Source organism: Phaethon lepturus, unplaced genomic scaffold, assembly GCF_000687285.1.
Source record: "Phaethon lepturus isolate BGI_N335 unplaced genomic scaffold, ASM68728v1 scaffold7484, whole genome shotgun sequence".
Classification (NCBI taxonomy): domain Eukaryota; kingdom Metazoa; phylum Chordata; class Aves; order Phaethontiformes; family Phaethontidae; genus Phaethon; species Phaethon lepturus.
The window spans coordinates 6,315-21,995 of NW_010536898.1; the positions used below are offsets into that span (position 1 = coordinate 6,315).

At 43.8% G+C, this 15,681-nt stretch overlaps 1 protein-coding gene across 1 annotated transcript in view; it reads left to right on the forward strand.

Annotated features, from left to right (window-relative positions):
• Positions 1-398: 398 nt before the first annotated feature.
• NFATC1 (nuclear factor of activated T-cells, cytoplasmic, calcineurin-dependent 1) overlaps positions 399-15,681 on the forward strand; it is a gene marked incomplete at both ends in the record, with an annotated part of 37,188 nt that continues 21,905 nt past the window's right edge. Inside the window, 3 exons of the mRNA XM_010286303.1 lie at positions 399-601; positions 3,693-3,865; positions 6,249-6,389. Of these exons, the coding sequence (XP_010284605.1) occupies positions 399-601; positions 3,693-3,865; positions 6,249-6,389 (517 nt within the window). The remainder of the gene's footprint in view (positions 602-3,692; positions 3,866-6,248; positions 6,390-15,681) is intronic.

Sequence of the window (15,681 nt, forward strand, 5' to 3'; positions counted from 1 at the left end):
CAAGCTTGGGGACGGATGAGCTGTGTCCTTTCCACTTGCAAACTCCGTCGGTTTGGCCATCCTCGCTGCTGGGAGGGAACATTGACTTCACTGTGGTTTTTTGCTGAACGCCGCAGCAGAATTTATGCAAAGTTCTGTGTGGATGTCGCAGGAGTGCTCAAAAGCTCACCCCATCTAGAGCGCCTCAGGTCCTTGAGGATAATGAGACGTTTTTTCTGAGCGCACCTTTTTATTGTACCAATATTACGTTACGGGAAAAATGGAAGGGGGGAACTTAACACATAGCACCTGTCACAAGTTCTCTCCTTGAATTAGGCTTTCCTGCTTATAAAAATTTAATTGATTCCTAGCAGTTTATGTGCGTGGTGCTCAGTGGGTGTTTTCTGTTCTCTTGCCAGCTACATGGTTACTTAGAAAGCGAGCCGCTCACGCTACAGCTGTTCATTGGGACTGCAGACGACCGCCTGCTGCGGCCCCATGCTTTCTACCAGGTTCACCGAATCACCGGGAAGACTGTTTCCACCACCAGCCACGAAACAATACTTTCCAACACCAAAGTCCTGGAAATTCCGCTTCTTCCAGAGAACAACATGAGAGCAATGTAAGACCCAGGCACGGTATCTGACTCCTAGTAGTTTCCTCTTGGCCACCTCGCTTGATTTCTTCTGTGTTTTTTTGAGGTTTTTTTGTACACAATTTTCCTATCTTTTTTTTTTTTTTTAAGTTCTCTCTGTAATAGTAGGTTTTCACAACTTTGCCAGGACAAATTGCCTCTAATCAGCTTAACAACAAAATGAACTTCGCAAATATTTATGACAACTGATTGCTTTCATTCTAGAGTTTCAGCCAATGTGCTTATTTGCCATTTAAAATAAGTATCCCAGTTACCAAGCTGTAAATATCTCCTACCTCAGCTCCTGCATTTAGTTTCTAAATATGACACCTCTTGCTCCTATACGCGCTAGCACAAGGAACAAGGCCTATTAAAATTTATCTTTGGATGTCAAAGGAAACTCTTAGAGAGCATTTCCAAGTACCCTAGTGGTCTTTTGAGACAAATAAAACCACTCTTATTTCTTACTTAATAAAACCCAGCATTTTTCATGGCATTTGTTTAGAAGCAAAGCTTCTAGAACTAAGAAGAGGAGTAAAGGTGATACAGCTTACAGATTGGAGTTCTTAAACTGGGGTAGGTTTAGTCCTATGCAGAAAAGCAGGCATGGATGTCTTAGGATCTCTGAATTAGTAGGAGTCTGAGTGGTAATTTATAAGTGCCCCGTAGGTCCATTACACACAGGTAAATTTCATTATAGGATTGTATATAAAGGTTCAAATATGTGACATCCTCTGTGTATGTGACATATGTGAGGGCCTCCACATTATTTAATCCCGTCCTCTCTGCCCACCTCATTCAAATGATCCTACCCCTTATCTGATGTGTCTGCTTTGGGGGGAATTTGTGTATGCTTGTGTGCGTGTATAACTCTCGGTATAAGTGTGAATTTCTTCATACTTGTACATAGGTGCGTGTATATGGTAGGGAGGTAGAAAGGTAAGTAGGCAGATAAACAGAAAACAAGCAAGAAATCCTGGCCCCACCAAACCAAATACCATGGGAAAATCCCAGGGAGCTTACTGAAATCACAATTTCACTCCTTGTTGTTCATACTTTTCCGCACCTTAATGAAGTGAAAAATGGTATCAGACACCTGAAGTCCTTCCGCCTGTAGTGGTTACTAGAAGCTGGTTTGCAGTGTCATGTACAACATGCCCTGGAGTGTCTCATGTAAGAGCTAGAATGTGTCTAGCTGCATTGCCAGCTGGGCTTAGAGTGATCACTCAAGACCCGAGGACCTCTGTCAGTGCATTGTGTTAAAAGTCATGACAAGCAGGCCTGCAAAATTATTGGCCCCGTTTGCTGTCGTTGTAAGCTGGCACGACTCCATTGAGGTTACTGAAATGTCACCAATTTGTACCCACGCAATATTTATTTGGCCCTTTATTTATCCAGTTTAAATCACATTTTTGGCCATCTAGGGACATTATTACTGTTTCAATCATCTTTCTCCCTAGAATAAAGGTAGTTATACAGTCTGGGAGCCAAGCTGAATATTTTTGTGATGTGCGTGCCAGATTGTAGTAGAGCTCTCTCAAGAACCACAAACAATGCTCTGGAATATATAAGCCTTACACGTCAGTAGTCTAAAACCTCGTGTAGCACTAACAATGAATTGAGATTTGGAGCCAAGGACTTTTCTCACACATACTTCGTGTATTCAGGCCTTGATTCAGTGAAACACTGAAGCTCATCTGCACATTTAAACTTTTGCACACTTAGCTACCCCTATTGACTTCAGATTTTAATGTCTGTGACTTTACAAGCCTGAATTTAAATGCTGTTTCTCCTTTAAACCTTATCAGCTCTGAACTAATTGTCATTAAGTACTTTGTATTTATTTTACAAGTGTTGCTATAGGAGAGATAATACTGAGAAGCGCACTGTTTCTTCCGTATCTTAGGGATCTTAGCATAGAATTTTGACATGAGTACAAATATTTCATAATTCTTATGGCTTCACCTGCTAATATGCGTTGTTGAGAAGCTTTAATACTTTCATTAATTTCTTTGATCATATCAGCAAGGGCCTTTTTGTTATTCTGAAATCCATACATCAGAAAAAATGCAGATCAAAATCATGCTGCCATAGTTCTTGTTTGCAGTTTGCTTCAGAACAGAGCTTCAAAGGTCTGGAGGGGGAATTAAACTCTTTGAATGCAAAATAAAATTAAACTATGCATATTCAGTGTAATAAAATGCATGCCAGAGACCAGTACCCAGAATAAATTGGCATGTAGGCTTTGTAGTCATGGCCAAAGCAGAGGTATTTTAGCAGTGGATCTTTGAGTGTATATGTTTATAAATTTTTTGTTCTGGGAACTTCCTCCACTGAAATTTGCTTTGACAAAAATCCTGACTTGTAAACTCATCCAGGAGAAAACCAAAGTTTAAAAAAAGGAGAGAGAGAGGTCAGAAACAGTAATTGTTCTATCTGACAAAAAGCATGTTTTTCCCTAATGTTGGAGGGACAACTTGATGAGTTTAGTTTTTTTCATGCAGAGCTTCAGCTCAACACTTAGCTTGGGAGTATTTCCAACTCATTCAGATACAAACATACTGACAGTAGAACTGACCTCAGGGAGAGCTGTGCTCATTAATAAGCATTTTCAGGACTTTGCCCTAGAATAAAAATAACATTAGATTTTTCTCCAAATTAGCTGTGACAAGTGAAATCGTAAGTAACTCCGTGTTCTAGGTTAGCAACACTTTGTGCACTGTCTCGTCCCATTGACTTCTCTAGTCTCGCTATTTCTTTGGCTTTGGTTAATCTGTATGTGCCATCCTTACAGTATGTGTTGGGGAGGAAGGATCTTTTAGATTTTCTTCCTCTGGGAACTGAAGTAACATCCTAAATTTACATGCTCAACAGCAGCTACTACCTGTCACTACAGAGCGCCCCAATTTAGCTACTTGTGGATGCAAGTACTAGGCTTAACAAAGTCTGCTGTGTTCAGCCTGGTCATTGGGTTGTGGTCTGACTCAGATTTTTAAGAAGGACATACAGGAGAGAGGGAAGGTGTTGCCTGAAGTCCACTTGAAATGAATTGAATTGCTCTGTATTTCCTTTTGGATAGCATTGACTGTGCTGGGATATTAAAGCTCCGAAACTCTGACATCGAGCTGCGCAAGGGAGAGACGGACATTGGTCGGAAGAACACGCGCGTGCGGCTGGTCTTCAGGGTTCATATCCCGCAGGCCAATGGCAGGACCCTCTCCTTGCAAGTAGCCTCCAACCCCATTGAGTGCTGTAAGTAGCAACAAACACCCTTCTCTTTCTGGGTATTGTGCCACCCCAGACAGAGTCTTTGTCCACTGACATGCTATACATTGGTTTTGCTTTACCTGTGTAGTCGGCGAACCTTAATCTGCTTTCCGAAAGCACGTGGTTTATATTGAAGACAAAATACCTGTGTCTTAGAAAAAAACGTGTAGCTTTGTGCATTGATTTCTATGGGAAAGAACACACTTAAAACAAAAGTGGAGTGCACTTAAACTAATAGTAGACCTGGGAGTGACAAGACTTTTTTTTTTTTTTGTGACTCCCTGTCATACAGGTAACTGCTGTAGCAGGTTTGGAAAATGGCTATCATGTCCTATTTGCTCTCTGTCTCCCCATCATAAAGCAAAAGCCAGCAAATAAAACCCCAACCCCTTTGATGAGGAGCCAGCAGTATACTAGAGTTGACGCACTGGCACAAGCTGCCTGCAGCTTCAGAAAACCTCCAGAAATCAGATTTCTGCACTGGGGTCTCTTTGATTGCAGACTGCTTTTTATCAGATACACTGGGGCACCCTCGAAAGACACCTTGCTCTGTAAGCCTCGCCAGGCCTCCCACACACAAAACAAAACCGTATTTCCTTTGTGTAGCTTTAACACTCTAGCATAAGTGGTGGAAATTGCATTTCAGTCTAACTCCCAATGCTAATTTGGTCAGCTGGATGGACTGAAACAGTTTTTTAAGGTTTTGTGGGATTCCACAAAGTGGATCTTTCTGGTAGGAAGTAACTTAATGTCCAGCGGATATGTTGGGGGGTGAGCTCTGGGGGTGGAGAGCAGAGGGGCTGGGAAGGAAGGCTTGACCATCCCTAGCTCTTTGCATGCTGGAGTGTCGTGTCTGCCCCTGTCCCTGCATCATTGCCAGGCTGGAGTCCCACACAACGTGTCTGGCAGGTCCTGGAGCGTGTCAACATTTGATCTCTTGGAGGCATGGTGCTTCTTCAGGGATCGTTAATAGAGAGGCTGCAGGAAAGAGCATCCCTTTGTTCCTCTTGCAAAAACAGTGGCAATGGTGACAGACTTTCAGACCAGGGACAGTACTCCATCCTTTTGCTTCAGGTAGCACCATTGCCGCTCTGGCAGTCAGAGTCTGCAAGAGAGGCAGGAGTTGCAGGAAAGGGTAGTGCTGTTAGACCAACACTGATAGCTTCTCTCCTTCACTGTCGTTCATTTAAATAAACAAACGAGCGTTGGCATGGGAAGGCAGTTACATTAAGGTAAGCCTATGTTATTTATGAAGAATAGCAGTGTCTTCTTACCTATAGCAGGTAGACTGGCATAAAGCCCTGTCTTTGTCCAGGACATGTATGAGATGAATAATTTCCCCTTTGTTTCTTATTCAAGGGCAAGTTGTAGGCTAATAGGCAAAGCATAAATCATGAAGAGTCATGGTTTCATCCTGCTCCTGGTGATGTTGATGAGAGCTTTTCAATTGCTATATAGCAGGATAAGGCACAGTTTGAACACATCCTGAACTGGTCTGTGCAAAGGTGCTCAGGAAGCCACTGAATGTGAAGCCAATTAGATTTGTATCAGTGAACTGCAGCTTTAAGGGTTGTCTAACGAGCAAAAGTGTGGTAATGTGCCTTCTGAAAGGAGCGGAAAACAGGAGAAAAAATAAGTGCTAGTGTTATTTCCAGTGCAGAATGTGGAATAAGCTGGTGCCAAAAACTTCATGCATCTCTTAGTGCATGTGACACCAGGAGGAACCATGTAATCTGGATAAAATGTCACATCATCCCTTGAAGCACAGCCACACTCACTTCGTGTTCCAGTTGGGGGGGATAAAATATGTGCCACAAGAATACCGGGTTCTGTTTGCATGGATCCATGTGTGCTTTGGCACTCAGGTTCTGGTGGAAATACAGTCTAAACTGTGAGCTTCTGCTGGATTGCGAGGCCCATGGCTGCTGCTGCTGCTAGACAGTTTGCAGAATTGACAATAAAGTGTATAGTCACTGAAACACGTTTTGGACTTGGATGGTCGTATTGTCACGTGTGCCTTATAAACACACGACGTATTTTATAGATAACGTAAGAGAAAATTATTTAAAATAAACAAATTTTGATAACAGTATACTTTTTGATATAGTACAGATCAAGCTGAGTTTTAAAACAGCTTGTTCGTTGTGAGCCTTTTGAACCTATACTGCTATGTTTGATAACCCTATTGTTTATGATCAAGGCAGTTGAAAAGCAACCATGTTTCCTGCAAAACCTTTCTTTGTTTCTGTATCAAACTCAGCTTATCTTATGAGGGTAAGCATTAAGTTACTTACTAAAGCAGTAAGTACTTATTTTTGTGTGTGCGTTTGTGGTTGATTTTTTTTAAATCCTCTTTATCACTCTCCAGCTCAGAGATCTGCCCAAGAACTGCCTCTGGTGGAGAAGCAAAGTACTGACAGCTTTCCTGTTATTGGAGGGAAAAAAATGATACTGACTGGCCATAACTTTCTGCAAGACTCCAAAGTCATCTTTGTGGAGAAAGCACCAGGTACGGCTTTTCAATCTAGACTCCAGTCTGCCTTTTTTCCCCTGTTTTAAAACCTCTGCCAAATGATGAAACCATAAATACGGTAATGACATTTTCTTCTGCATGTAATACGTTTTCCATGTCACTGGGCAAAGCTGTGAAAGTGATCTGAGCCGTGCCTAATGCTGAGGTTTCACACTATGGCAGGTGTAGTTACAGGTAGACAATAGTGACATTGAAAATCGACGTTTGGCATTTGTTTTTGTTGCAAACCATGGCTGTACTGGGTAGGACCTGTGAAAGGTGTTCGAAGCCTCTGGTGGCGTGTCCCCGTAAAACCTGCAAGATGGTGCAACTTGTTAAACCTTTCTGTAGTTCATGGAAGGGGGAGCGGTGCTGCTGGGGCTGTGTGTGCTCACCTGCGTCTCCTTCTGTCACAGTTGAGACCGGTGGCATTTGCATGCTGCTGGCTGAGGAGGACCTGCAGCGCACACACATTCATTTGAAGAACATGTTTCTGGTTTACCTTGAGAACTGCAGGAGAACTCAACACGACCGTCCCCTCACCCGGCCCTGCTCCTGCTGTGTGTTAGTGGTGGGACTGGTCCTCCTGGGGAAGGGTCCTGGGCTGGGCTGAAGCAGGGCAAGCAGCATGGGGTGGGAGCTGGGGCTGGAGCAGGAGGTGTCATCCACAGGAGCGATGGGTCACAGGGTGACAGCGCATAACATACGAATGCCCCCGCGGGAAAAGGCGGTGGGAGCAGAGCTCTGAGTCAAAGTCAGGCTCTGAAATGAGATCGTGAAGGGTAGTTTTGAGTCTTGTTTTGGAAAGGGTTTCCGTGGCGCTGGCACAAGCCACGGATTCCTCAGCTGCCGGCTGAAACCCCCCCTGAACTTTAAACAGTCTTGGGCGCTCCTCAGGCCGCCAGCGCTGGCTTTGACACTGTGCCAGTTTAACCCTCCATGTCCATGAGGTTCCCGCGCCGTTCTCCTGCCCGCGGCCCCGCCTGCAGCACAAGGAAGCTGGGCTGCGGGAGGGGATGGCGGGACGAGCAGGGGAGGCTCTGGAGGCAAAGACATCTGAGTCTTGGGGCTCAGGGGAAGAAAAGATGACTTCCTTGAAGTTCCCCAGCGGGGTTCTGTGTTGGTGAGATTTAAGTCTCCAAAAGCAAGTGTGGGACGGAGGTAATGCCCTGGGTTCCTCGGCAACAGCCAGTCAGCGCTGTCCTTGTGACCCTCAAGCGCCGCACCGCGTGCAGTCAGACTGTGGCTGTGAAATAAGCAGAACACCCTTTTTGTTTCATAAAAAAGTTTTTTTAAAAAAAAGGAAAAAAGCTGGTATTGCAATTTAAAAAAACTCTGAAGTCTACTCTTTGCATAGCATGAGAGGAGGGAAGAATGTGACTGTCTACTTTATATTTAAACTTCCTTTGCTGCACAGAAGTGGGTTAGTGTGACATGTCAGGAGCAAAGTTCTTGATCTGTCTCATTTCAGGAAGGAAACCACCTTAAAGGGTGGTTTCCCTCACACTTTCTCTCCTTTTTCTTTGTTGAGCTGGACAAATTCTGAAGTATTGCATCCCAAAGGATTATGATGATGATGGTACTCGCCCACCAGCAGGTACCACAGTGTGGATTTAGACACTGTCTCCCTTAGCATTAAGTACACGAAAAGCAGGGTGTTCACTGTATAGCCTTAAATTACAAAAATGCAAAACAGGGCCAGCCTTGTACTTCTTGACCAGACAGATACCTCCCTCAAGCAAAAGGAGTTTGAGGCTGCACAAAGACAGCATATAGATAAAAAATAATTTATATAAATGACATTTTTAAAAAATTGTGAGAGATGAAGGAGTGTACTGCTGCACACTGGGTGTGCTGATGAGGAAGAAAATGATCAAAAGGCCTTGCCTGTCACCCTGAAAAACACCTGGGATGAACTTCTTGGGTGCATGGGTTGGCAGGATGGTGCAGGAGTGTCTCTTCTATGTGAAAGCAACCACCGGAGATCCCCCTGCACCCTTCCCCCTGGCCAGGAGTCAGGGGCAATGCTTCAGGAGTCAGTCAGTCAGCTGCTATCATTGAAGAATAATCAAGATCATTAAGTCAGTATTGAAAGATCTAATCTGAAACTGTCCTGCCTGGTTTTAGTAGTCTGACAGTAGATTCATTGCGGTTGCAGGGCAGTACTGCCTTGTGGAGGTACACTGCAGGGGCCAAGCCATTAAAGTCGAGTGTTCAGCATCTCCAGGAGCTGCGTTCGTGTCACTAGGAATGGCGTACAAAAAGCAAAATTGCTGGGTGATCTGGACTGGGCAATTTCTAGGGCTTCTATGATGAGTTGTGTGCTACATTGCCTAACACAGCATGGAAACAAACAAGCGTGATACGTTGTTGTCTTAGTGGCAGACTGCTCTGGCTCAATTTTTGAGCGGAGTCATCATATTTAATATCAAACGAACAAGCATTACCAGCCTTCATTTTTGTAAATCAGCACGTGGTGTTTCTTTCCCTTTCAGCTCTTGCATGCCTGTGAAAGTAGGTCAAGAGCGGGAACACCAGCATAGTTTCTCTTTCTCTTAGAAAGCTGGTTATGAACTTTTGTGATTAGCTGGAGACATTCATTAGTTTTGCTGCTGTTACCGCTTTTGTTTTTGAATTCAAAATGTTAATCACGTTCCTAGTGGGTAGCAGCCAAACACAGCTACTACAAAGTAATAGATCACAGGAATCATTACACTCATAAAGAGAACGTATCTTTTATATAAAATTTAAATATTACACTACATAAGCTCATTTCTTCAGTCCTCACTCGGGCAGAGTCCCCAAGCCAGGAGGCAGTCTCCAGGATCTCATCTAATTCATGCTAGTCTGCATACTTAATTGGTTAATGCAAAGAGTTTGAGAAAGCTTTTTGTTTGTGTGTGTGTCCGTCCCCCCCCCGCCTTCTGTCTGAATAATTTCTTTAAGTCTGCCGAGTGCATTGTGGTCCGCTGAATGTTTTTCCAAGCATGAGTCCTAAGCTCTCCGTCTTCAGGGCTAGCCCTCAGCTGTTGTAGTCTCTGGAGGAATGGCATTATCCTGGCCTCCTTGCGTGGGGAGTCTGTCTGAGCAGTGACTCATACAAGAGGGAATCCCTGAAGAATGATCAAATCAATCCTTCAGCTGGGGAGGCAGCGGCTTGGTGCTTTCAGCTTAACCCCTTACTGGCTGCTTTTCAAGCTGAGAAGCGTATGAAACGGCAAAACATACTTTGCAGCCGTGCGACTCGGTGTCTCGTAGAGGAGGAACGAGGCAGCCAAGGGATGAAGGCAAGACGCACTGAAAGGACCATGGGAGGAGCGCTGGGAGGACCTCCTCTGAAAGGAGAACGCCTCACCATGAGGTCCAGTGCTCAGGCAGAAGGCACCCCTTTGGGTAAATAATGAGTCTGTTCAGAAGTGGACTAAAATTTGCCAAAGCCTTTTACAGTACCATAAAAAAGTTCTCATGTGTTGAAATGAGTCCTTAATTTACAGGATTTTGGTCAATGTTTTATTGCTTGCACATCAGACCATGTTTTCCAGTGATGAATTATGGTATGAAACGACTGTCCAAGAAACCTAGCAGTAGTAAAAATGTGCATGCTGAATGTGCTTTGAGAGGTTTGCTCTTTTAAATGCAGACTTTCCTGAGACTGGGGAGTCCCATGATGACTTTGTCTCTTAGAAATTACACTAATGATTGTTCTTCTTATCTTCTTTCACTTTCTGTCTCTCTTTTTAGTCATGCTTTTCTTTTCCTGAGTTTCAAAAGGGTCTTGTGAGTCTGCGTGTCATGGTTGTTGGGTGCTAGGTTTAGGATGTCCAATACCAATCTGTTTTTCATCAGAAGAATTAGTACTTCCTAAAATATAAAAAAATTTGCAGCTTCTTACTGGCAAGGGCCCTTGATGTCTGTATGCTGGTATTCGCTGTGGAGGCAAGGTGTGCATTTTAGTTATAAACGTAGATGAAATGAAGTTGAGTTTGTTAGCTATGGGAGGAGGTGTTTGGCTAGGAGGGACAAAATGTTTCCTGTCTAACACGCATCTGCAAGAGCCCAGATCGTGATCTGGGGTTGTAATAAAAGATACTGATTTGTTTACTTATATTTTTAAAACTTTTTATTTCATTTCTAGATTATAAATGTACCAGGCAACAAAAATCTTGAAGGAAGTTCAGAAAATGCAGAGGTGCTTGGAGAATATGCTTCAGGGACTATATATCTGTCAGCTACCTTTTTTTGGTAACAACTTCTGCAAACACTGTGTATTTGTTTTCAAAGCTAGTTTTTGAATATAGTGTGAGTTATTGAACACAAAGCAGCACAAAAGCCTAATAGAAATGACCAGCCACCAAATGCTGTCTCCTAGTATATCAGATTATGATTAGTGATCTACTAAACTGAGTGTGGTGGAAAAATCCTAGTTTCTCTTCACTCAGTTCACAAAACGTTGCCTGTAACTGATGAGTGAAAGCTCACTGATGAGACACAAAGCCAATAACCCAAGCACCAAGGCACAGGAAAGTCATGGGTATGTCGTCCTGACACGCGCTAGGACGCTGTAGAGTTGCCCAAGATATTCTGGGATTTAGAAAAAGTCTCGCATTAAGATCTGAAAGAGTTAATCTACCCTGAAAATTGCTCCTTGCTCCTGTAGCTCAAACGGTTTTGGCACTGGAACTAGCTCAAGTATTTCTGAACTGCATGGATTTGGCCAAGTGTAGACATACCTATGAGATTGGGTTAAACTGACTGAAATCTTCATTATTAGCAAGTTGTGATCTATTGGAGAAATGGATATTTGGTGTATTATTATTAATTATCATTCAGTTGAGTTTCCACTGGTTAAGTTAGAGCTCCAAACCCATTTCATTGTTTTTGTGCTTAGTGACCAGAGCTCAAGGCAAGAGTTTTAAAGGGTGAAAAGGCAGAAATGTAACACGCAACTTCACTATAGGTTTAGTTTCTCAAGTAACACTGACTTTGAAATTCTGATTCTGGGCTGTTAATGTTGAGGGTCGTTTTGTCCTGGTCAAAGGCCCGCATTTGAGCTTCCTTGTGACAAATGCCCCTCCCTGAAGATTCATCACTGTCTTTGATGGACGTTAATGGAGTTCACAATTTGTAACACTGTATCTCTGAGTAACTCCAGGCTTACAGACTTAAATGGTTTTGAACTTGTTCTTAATTACTCAGCCCTCAAATCAACAGTGATCCTAGCACCTACACACTCTGTAACCTAATTGCATAATATCCCCAGCTATAGTGCCGAAAGCCTTTGAAATGCAAGTTCCTGAAAGACAGAGAAATAAACAGCACCTAAGCAACGTTTCCTCCAGGGATTTTTCTCTTTTTGAATATTTTCAAACAATTAAAGAGTTTTTCAGATTTCATTATTGTTTCAAACTGTTCTGCTGTTTTTATCTTGTTAAATGGATTTTTCTGTCAAAACTATTCCTCTCCCTGCTGGAACAAGTTTTGCTTTTAGAACATGAAGGCGCTGACGTGGCATGGTAATAGCTATACTAGAGCAGATGAAAGATAGCTGGGTGAAATCACCAAATTTTTTGGTGTATATGCCAAAGGAAATCACGCTTTTCGGTAAGTATTTCAGATGGGAAAACTTACAGTTTGCCTCCCGTTAGACGTGTGGTCAAGCTTGGTCAGCCAAATGTTTGCACAAAGTAAATGCGATATGGAAAAGAAGGAAGCTGGATGAATTTAAGTGTCCACTCAAGCATTTCACAGGTTTTTTGTTCCTCTCAAATTTCACTGTCTCTGGCAAAGATTAGAATCAATCAGTTGCTGCTTTAGGGTATGAATGTCAGTCTGAGAAATTCAGTTCTGTTTCCTGTCTGTTGTGTGAGCAGAAGTTACCTTGTTGTATGGCAGGTAGCTCAAGTGCAGTATTTTAGCTTCAGGAGAACTTACAAAAAGTTCTGGAAAATGCTGTGTTGATGAAACATTTGAGTGGCATGTGGATGGAATGGATGTATTGGGGAAGCATGTGGGCTTTTTCTTTTTGTTTTGACTCAGCTACACTTTGGTGCTCAGGATTTGGAGTCTCTTTTGACGTGATGTGATGTGATGTGATGTGGAGATGGGTGACCTGAGTCTTGGCAGACCTCCATTTGGTAACAGATCTTCCATTCTCAGAGATCTTTCCATTGCTCTTTCCATTGCTAGTAGCAGTCACAGTTTGGGGGGCAACTGGCCAAAGAGGGGTCATGTTTCACGCTGGTAATCATACTGTAGCTCACATAATAAATAAGCGAGTGGCAAAACTCCCTTTCCCCCTCTAGTCAGATGGACAGATACTACATAATTTTGTCTTTATCTGTCTGTTTATCCAAGTTCAGGACACACGTTCCATTTGGCAGTGAGTGGTTGCACGCTGACTCATGCGCAGTGAGGTTAAAAATTCTGGAAACAAGATAAACTGGAAACTTCAAAGGCATACAAGTTGGGAGCACAGAGTTCATGTGAAGGTCACTTGAACGTATTTCCTAGAGATGTATTGATAGCTGAAGGGGTTTCTGGCCACTGCCCAGAAATAGATATCCTTGGGCAAATAGTGTCATCAAATGGTGGAGTCATTTGATGGTGGAACCCTTTCACGCGCATGCAGGAGCAGTGATGTAGCTTGTAGGAAATGTCAGCACGTTTCAGTTTTTCCTGGCTGTTTAGTCTAGGGAATGGTGAAGACAGAGCGGGACAGCAGCCATACGCATGAAATGGTATCAGCAGCAACAAGCCTCATCCAGGGTGTTGTTCTCACAGTGAAGGAGATCAATCAATCACAGATACTTACTGTGAACAACAGAGAAATAAGGAATAACCACATGGTCTGTAGTCAAAAGTCACTTGTCTGAGTAATCCTGTAAATTTTTAATTATTACAGAAACTGTGACTGAATGCTTTAAGTTTATTCTTTCATGTCTTTGCCAGACTGAGTGGCTTCAAGCAGCTGTATCTGGGCAATCAAAGCTTTGACTCCGAACTTCTATAACTAGCACAAGATTTCAGATGATAGTTTTTACTGTTACTGTTCCAGTAGGGCCCTCTGTCCAAACACACAGGAATTCACAGCCCTTACCAGAAGGCTGAGAGTCTGATGAAGCAATCCGTGCCTAAAGACAGTAGAGGAAAGGAGTGTGGTGGGTTGACCTTGGCTGGCTGCCAGGCACCCACCAAGCCGCCCTCTCACTCGCCCTCCTCCGCAGGACAGAGGCGAGAAAATAAGATGAAAAAACTCATGGGTCAAGGAAAAGACTGGGAGACGGCTGTTAACAGTTACTGCCACAACCAAAACAGACTCCTCTTGGGGCAGAATTTATTGCCAATTAAAAATAGAGTAGGACAGTGAGAAATAAAGGCAAAACTAAAACCCACCTTTACCCTCTCCTCTCTTCCCAAGCTCAGCTTCACTCCTTCGTTCCTGACTTCTCTCTCCTCTCACCGAGTGGCACAGGGGCAGGGGGGATGGGGGCTGCAGTCAGTCCATAATAGCTCTTCTCTGCCACTTCTTCCTCGCCATACTCTTCCCCTGCTCCAGCAGGTGTCCCTCCCACAGGAGACAGTCCTTTGTGAACTGCTCCAATGTGAGTCCATTCCAGAGGTTCAGTCCTTCACGAGCCGACTGCTCCAGCGTGGGTCCCCCACAGCCACTGTTCCTGCCGGAAAACCTTCTTCTGTGGGGGCTCCTCTTCACAGGCCGCAGCTCCCGCCAAGAGCCTGCTCCTGGAATGTGGGCTCTGCACAGGCTGCAGGGTGGAGATCTGCTACAGTGTGGTTGTCTCCATGGGCTGCAGGGGGACAGCCGGCCTCACCATGGTCTTCACCAAGGGCTGCAGGGGAATCTTTGCTCTGGCACCTGCAGCACCTCCTCCTCCTTCTTCACTGACCTTGGTGTCTGCAGGGTTATCTCTCTCACATGTTCTCACTCCTCTCACAGTGTTTTTTACCCCTTCCTGAATACATTTTCAGAGAGGCACCACCAACTCTGCTGATAGGCTCAGGTTTGGCTAGTGGCAGGTCCGCCATGGAGTTGGCTGGAACTGTCTCTTTCTGACATGGGAGCAGCTTCTGGCATCTTCTCGCAGAGGCCGCACCTGCAGGCCCACTGCTACCAAAATCTTGCCACATAAACCAATGCAAGGGGATATGTCCAAAGTACTTAGTTTTTGGAGGGATCATCTACATCTTTTGGAAAAGCACAGCTCATGGTCTCCTCTTACTTCCCTGACAAGATTAAGAGTTGGTTCATGTCTCAGGTGGGCATCACAGGAAAAGTGGGGAGAGCTGAGGGAAGAGGAGCATGTTCCTAACATGTCTGTTAAGGGAGTAAGATTATAGCTTCAAGAGCAATGTCAAGACGGTACTATGACATTTAAGAGAGGAACAGAGAGATAAGACATTTCCAAGGTGCGCCTTGTGCAGGGAAGCTGATGTCAAGGCAGATAATCAGAAGAGAGGAGGGACCTCTTAAGACAAGACCCGACCTTCTTGGACAAGAGAAACAAGAAAAGGGACATGAGGGGGACAATAAGGTGGAAAAAATAAAAATGCTGCTCAAAAGCTCACTGTTTAGACTCTGCTAAAAAGTCATGAGGGGTTGCCATAATGGGACGTCTCTGGAATATGAGAAGTTGTAGCAATATAGATAAAATGAAGAGTTGTGTCTTAAAAATAATCAAGAAGGGAGAACTGAAAGCATTTGCATCAAACTTACATCTTAAGATGAGAAGGAATTAGGAGTAGCTATAGTACAGGTGGTGGTGTTGGCATCAAGCAGAGGAAATAAAGGAAAAGAATTGTTCATGGAAGGAAAATTTAGAACTCAGTTTAAACTGGCTGTGAGGTTTGTTACTCCAATAGTCTCTGAAAAATTGAGACAGATTAGACTGAATAAGATGGACCAGGAATGTTTTACTGTTTCAGCTGCGAAGTCACAGATTCAGCCTACTAGAGGTTCCCAGAGGAAAGTAAAATTGTAAAAGACAAGGAGATGACACGAATGTAACCACAGTGAAGTATTGTCATGACTGGTGGTGGGTGGCTGTGCTGGGTGTGCTTGGTTCGACCTGCCTGCTCTAGAGGGTTTTTGCAGGGATGTCAAGCTGCAGTTTTACTTGGAATTTGAGTCTCTTAGACCTGGAATTACTGAGAGTTATTAAATAAAACCCTCAGACCAACGATAATTTGAATAGGGGGAGGTGCCAGAGAGCACAAATTGCATAGCCAGCTTCCATTCTGCTAAAAATAGGATCTGGCAGGCCATTCCAATGGT